The sequence below is a fragment of the Ixodes scapularis genome, unplaced genomic scaffold (assembly GCF_016920785.2).
Source record: "Ixodes scapularis isolate PalLabHiFi unplaced genomic scaffold, ASM1692078v2 PGA_scaffold9__187_contigs__length_104089568, whole genome shotgun sequence".
In the NCBI taxonomy this organism is placed as follows: domain Eukaryota; kingdom Metazoa; phylum Arthropoda; class Arachnida; order Ixodida; family Ixodidae; genus Ixodes; species Ixodes scapularis.
The window spans coordinates 101,175,655-101,182,152 of record NW_024609884.1 but is presented as its reverse complement, the minus strand read 5'-3'; the positions used below and the strand labels follow the sequence as shown (position 1 = coordinate 101,182,152).

At 42.9% G+C, this 6,498-nt stretch overlaps 1 protein-coding gene across 2 annotated transcripts in view; it reads right to left on the bottom strand.

The window, feature by feature from the left end:
• Positions 1-846: 846 nt before the first annotated feature.
• LOC8025164 (protein l(2)37Cc) overlaps positions 847-6,498 on the bottom strand; it is a 92,142-nt gene continuing 86,490 nt past the window's right edge. For both annotated transcript variants that reach the window (XM_042287544.1, XM_040501828.2), the window contains one exon: positions 847-1,207. In XM_042287544.1, the coding sequence (XP_042143478.1) occupies positions 995-1,207 (213 nt within the window). In that variant the 3' untranslated portion in view covers positions 847-994. The remainder of the gene's footprint in view (positions 1,208-6,498) is intronic.

Genomic DNA, 6,498 nt, shown 5'->3' with positions numbered 1-6,498 from the left:
ACGTTACAGATTTCTGGCCTTTTTATGGCTCGAGCACTTGCGCATATTTAGAGCTCATTGCACGCTGCTCTTTTCGAATGAATGCAGTGAAGGAAAATATTCAGATTTCAATTCCTGTATTATCTAGCACGTTGGTTTTGATTAAATTGCTAATATTCCTAGTCTCAAAATGCCTAACGAAATGCTTCTGCTTCCTAAGCCTCCTCGCAATAGATCATATGCATACCACAAGGGAAAAAACAAAAGAAAAAGAGTCTTGCAGGATGCAGATCAGCAAGATGTTTCCACGCACCCGCTCTGCTCACCGCGTTATAGTCATCCACGCTGCCCATTTGTCCAGCCTCAATTCAATACGAAGCAGGGCAACAAGACTACATTGTAGTAAGCAGTTCCTATACGCCCCACCCCAGTTAGATACGACGGTGACAGTGGAAGCGCCAGTGACAGGTGTACTGAACACTGATGCAATCATAAACAATACAACTCATTTTGTTTCATACCCAACAAACTTTCATAAAATAATGTATGTTTCTTTCTTCATAACTGATTTAGGTTCATCAGGGAACTCATGTAACAAGTCCTTGCTTACCATGCTCTCAAAAATTGACTGAACAAAATGGTCGGTTTTCCACAAAAAAAGATAACATTCCACGAATCAAAATTTTCAGTAGGCCATGTGATAGCAGAGTCAGAACATCCATCCGAGTCAGAACATCCATCCGAGTAAAAACGACCAAGGTGTCAATAGATCCATCGAGACAGAACAACCACAAATGGATGTTTTGACGTGTTGGATGCTGGGACTTAGAATCCCCTTAGCGCAGCCCTCCACAAAGAAAATGCCAATTGTCAAAATCTCTCTTTATTTGGTTTTCTAACTTTTTTTTTTTTTCTCGACCCCTGGGGATACACGTGGTACAAAGACTAAAGAATCGAGAAAGTACGAGATGGGGCCCAAAGGGAAGCCGGACAGAGGCAGAAGTGCTGTAGGCTCCTACTGGGGCAAGCTGAGCAGCGTGCTCTGCCCCGTCGGAAGGTACACCACATTCCTGGACCGCGACAACTGGTAGGAAATATCCTCGGCAGCCTCGAGGCGCCGAAGTTCCACAAGGGCGTCCCCGGCCTCGCCAAACGCCTTGGCCAGCAGAGCCGCCGCCTGCGAGTCCCCCTCCGCCGTGATCACAGCAGCCTTCTTCTGTTGCTCCGCCTGCAAGTAGTCAACACAACCCCAAAGATATTAGAAATAGCTATTGCTGTCCTCTGAGCACCTAACATTGGCTAGTGTCGGCCAGTTTAGAAAATACTAAACATCTGCATAATAGAGCAATTCCATCACACTCTCCCTCGGCATGACAAATGGTCGCAAACTATGCTCGGCATGCAACAAACTATAGGTGGAGCCACTCATTTTCCAGAATGGCGGTTATAGTGAGGGTCGGAGATGAGTGCCGCTGCTGAGCCAGTCTAGTGTGCTGGCTTCAGTGAGCGACATAAATTATTTCTGGTAATACGAGGAAGCTAGGGTGTTATCAGCGCAGGTCACCTCTTTATCCTGAAAACAAAAACGGTGTTTAGCATAATGCTTACTCCAGCAGGCACGTTTGAATTCTGGAGCCAAACCAAAACTATTCTCTATTTTGGGTTTAATATCTCGATGTAGTCTTAATTTCAAATTTTTTCACAACCCAAGATCGTAAATATTTAGTTAAAGAAGTTGTTTGTGGAAACTTCATTTTGTGACATACATATTCGATTCAGGCACTTCAAAACATTTCGGAGATTTTAGTGTTCCTTTAAAGACAGGGTCTTTCCTACACCTTAGAGGTAACACACAATATTCTAGTTGTTGACAAAATCAGTGCTGATATTTATGCATTCCGACTGCCTTTTCTCGCTCGGATAATTGTCATGTGAAATAATGAACTGTGGGCCTTTTAATGGGTTTTGGGTATTTAGATGATCAATTGCTTTAACATTATTCCTAGCACAAGAATAACAGAATAAATCCCATTTTTACAATATGTCCACAAAACGTATAAATTAATAAATGCTGCTCTCACTACAACAACCCAAAGACGGGATCCAAGTCAGACAGCTGAAGTGTGTGTGTGTGTTTTTTATAGCAACGTGTGACGCATAGGACTTTATATTGCCTCCAGTGTTTGATTGTCTATCTGGACAACGATATCAGAGTTTTTCATATGCTAAAAAGAAAACAAAATTATACCTTTCTGGAAAGACTATTATGGTTAAATGGCGTATTTTTGTCATCTCAGCATTAATTGGGGGCATACATTGCCGTGATTTGTATTAATAATAATAATATTAAAATTCAAATATTTTAATACACAATTTTTCAAACTGTATTACAGTGTACACCGCATATAACTTATGTCGCAGGAGTCGCAAAAATCCGCACTATAAGCGGTACCACGCTATAACCAAAACATCCATTTTTCAGGCCAAAATACATGCCATGAGACAACTTACCTTTGTAAAAGAATTTATTTTATGTTAGATGAAAAATAAAGCTTAGTTTGAGGAAAGTCTTTATTTCACCAGACTAGTACAGTTCTGTCTCAAGTGTGCTACACATTTTGAAAGAAATGAGCGGCTTTTGCCTGGCGCAGCCTTTTAACGGCGTCGCGGGTTGCGGACGGACGTTGCGAGCGTTCAGGATTGCTAACCCTAGTCACTTTTCTCCGGTGATGAAAACGCGTGAAAATTCGCATCCTTCATACGGTACGCGCCAGTAATACCTTCAACTTGAGCACGCACAGGCATGAAATGCGCCAAATAAGAAATCCGGGCGATGTTCGAGGACACAAATGCTTAGAAATCACCACTGTAGTCAAAGTAAACAAACACGACGACACTGGCGTTTCTGCCGTCTTGAGAGCGCCGCCACGACATCGCCGCACGAGTAGGTGGATCTTCCCTTCTAGTACGTGCTGGGTTATCATAGTGACACACAACGAAAATTCACAGTCAAGGATAGCGCTTTTACGCGGAACTATGAGTTCCACCACGCCGTCTACGACGACGATCACAACCCATCACAACCGACGCCATGTTTGCGGATAGAAGAAGCCGAAGCCGGCCCGCGACCGGCATGCAACGCGCGCGAACACTTTTCCTCGACCTGCGATTGGTCTGTCGTTGCGGTTGTTTTCCAACGCAGCGGAGAGACGTACGCACGTGAACGACACGTGCGTGCGTCCCTCCGTTGCTATGGCAACTGAAGCCTCTCTCCTCGCTTCTCCCCGCTTCTTCGAGCAACCTCCTTGGCCCACGAGTGCCGCTTGCGGCTCGCGCCATTATGTAGTGTCGCACAGGGAAGCGTGCTCTCTGCTCTGGTCATTGGCGCGGTCGGCGGGCTGTTCCAGAAACCGCACTATAACCGGTATTTCCCTTCGCGCGCCTGCATTTTAAGCAGTATGTAATTACATGGAGTTCTATGGGAGGCGAACCGGTGGTTTAAAACCGGTCCTGCACTATAAGCGGTTACGTTGTAAGTGGTCTATACTGCACAACTTATTACTTATAATCTAACACAAAAAAGTGACAATCTAAAGTGTGCTAATTATGATCACTGGTGCCAAATGCAGCATTTTTAATTGCCAAGTTATAAAAAAAGAATAGTCTAAAATCAATCAAAACAATCTCGCTAATGCGAGAAATCCATGTAAAATTACATTAATTGTGGGTAAAGCATAATTTGCCATGAAAGTCGCGACTTTTGACAATCGGCAAGAGTTACAAAGTCGCCGCCAAAATCCTTCCAGACTAAATGCATCAAAATAATAAAAAAAAAGAGGCTGCATCTCCACGTGGTGAATGATGTTGATTGGGGCGAAGCTCTGGTGGTGCTGATGATACTGATTTTATTGTTCATAGCTAGTGCTGATGGTGCTGATTTTTTTTATTGCTCATAGGTAGTGCTGAGTTCCGGGTTGCATTTCGACTTCATTATTACTGCTTTATGGTCGGTGAAATGCAGAGCCAGTGGTTCTTCCAGCGGATCAGCTTGGATCCGCTATGGATTGTGGTTACATACGCAGTTGAGCATTTGACCGCAGCGCTCTCTCGTCTATAAACGTTGAGCCAATGCATGCAAAGTTTAACGCGATTATATACACATTTGACTGCAGCACCCTCTTCTGTATAGACGTTGAGCGGCTACATGCAACGTTGGTGTAACGTAGTGGTTAGGACGTCTGCTTCGTTAAGGGGTGTCCAAACAGGACACTACAAAACGCACGACTCCGACAAATCGTGAAAATTGAAGCGGGCGCGAAGCGGGCACGTCCGCTTCCATTTTCACGATTTGTCGGAGTCGCGCCTTTTGTAGTGTCCTATTTGGACACCCCTTAAGCAAGCGGTCCAGAGTTCAAACCCCCGTGCGGGCGTACGTTTTTGTTTTAAAAGTGGGCCGATTTCGGAGGCAGTGCAATCGATGTGAGCACGGATGCCGGACAGATGGACAAGGCTAGACTCTAAGGAGCTTCGCCCCTAAAAAAGTTTTTATTATTATTATTAATCTTTTTTTTAACATTTAGTTACTTTCATTTTTACGTGCCGCCGTTTTATCAATCTCAGCCTCTCCAGTTTGAAGGAACGCCTACCTGCTTGCACGTCTGCTCACTGCAGCACGTTTCGTTGGCGTTGAAAGCCGGTGAAACAGTAGTGAGTTTTAGTATTGCGTATACGAGCAAATGCAAGCAGTGTGTTTGCGTTAGCGCGCGCACGGAGCCCGAAATTGCGGTCTTGGATTGGTGCATGGCGATGAGGCGCACAAACAATGTGGGGCATGCAACTTTAACGCAAACGCAATATTAAAACTCTCTAGTAAGGTACAATCTCATATCGGCTGCAGCACTACGTTGGGACAGTGAAGAGTGTTGTTTGTGTTCGTAAATGACATTTTGTGAGCAGTTCTGCTGTGCCTGCTGAGCAAGAGAACCGGGGGACCCTCACTAAAGCGCTTCCCGTTTCCGCTGGGGGGAGGGCGAGCAACGAGCTGGAGACGCAAATTGCAAATGAAACACAATACTGTTAGCAGATACGCAGCATCAACACTTTTTTGCACTTCAACAGTGGTGGACAGAAAAGTTTGCCCCTCATGTCACTGCCCCATGAGAACACTTTACAATACAGCAGGGTGCTTTCATTTGAAATTGAATGTGTGTCAAAATGGATATTTTGGTTAATTGAAAGAAAAAAAAAAATCCCTATTTTCATAATGAACAAAGCCATTTTTAAAAAGAGTTCAGAAAATTATTTCCCTCCACAAAAACTTTGATGTGGAGCAAAGTGAAATTCTACATTTTGGCTGCTTGATTTTTTTTTACCCAGTTCTGTCGGTTGTTATAAACAAGTAAAAACAAAAACACTCACAGTAATTTATCTTGTATACGTAGGATGCATGGTCTATATTTTAAATTTAAACTTGGCTGCTTCAACATATTTCATGCAAGAAATAAATAAAAAAAATAAAGAAAAAGTCACATTTTGAATGTTTTGGTGACATTTGGAGCCTTGTATCTTGGGATTGTGCTTCAGTCAGTAGACTCCTTTAAAGTACTACCTAGGGAGAGTAGCGCTATCAATCAAGTATAACACCCTCAGGGCCGAACATGCCACAAAGTTGTTTCATAGCCCCCCTCCCTCCTCCCCCCCTCCCCCTCCCCCCTCCCTCCTCCTCCCCTCCCTCCCTCCCCCCCCCCCCCCCCCCCCCCAATATCAGTCACATCAAAAACATTTTTCTTTTTCTCTTTTTGTTAGATGTTTTATGGTGTCTGGGAGATAGTGCAACCAAGTATGGCCATTTTGGATGCGGTGCTCGAGTACCACTAGTGGTGGAGACAGAAACCCTCAAACGGTAATTGACTGCAACATAGAGGTGGCTCACCATTAATTGTTTCTAATTTCAATTAATATAATGCAGATTGTGATTTACCTGTTTCCAAGGCTTCATTGAGAAAAGTTTGGGGAAAATCTAGGGTGATTGTTTTTTTTAGAATTGTCGCTCAAAAATAGCACATTTGAGACTTTTTCAATAATTAGAAAACTTCTAAGCACAATGTAAAAAACACTTACAATAGTTGAGCACCAATTTTTTTAAATTTAAAAGTAAACAAAGCCTTATACATTGTGTACAAAAAATTTTGGCTTAAAAGTTCAATTTTAAGATATGCGTAAATGCCTAAATATGAAAGGGTTGTGCGAGAGGCCAAATTCGTCACTTTATTTTAGTTAAAATATAAACAAATAAAATAAACTTAACTACTTTGTAGTATAGACCAATTGGCACGCTTTAAACATAAAAATGTTAGCATTTTAGAAAGTTTCGTTTTATTCCTTAGGCCCTCAAAGTTGTCTAGGCGCACTCGGGAAAATCGTTGTTCCATCTCCTCTCAAATGCTTTTTATTTTTCCTTTTACGAAAACAAGCAAGTTTTTTTGTAGAAGTAAGGCTAATGCCATTCTCTGGACATGT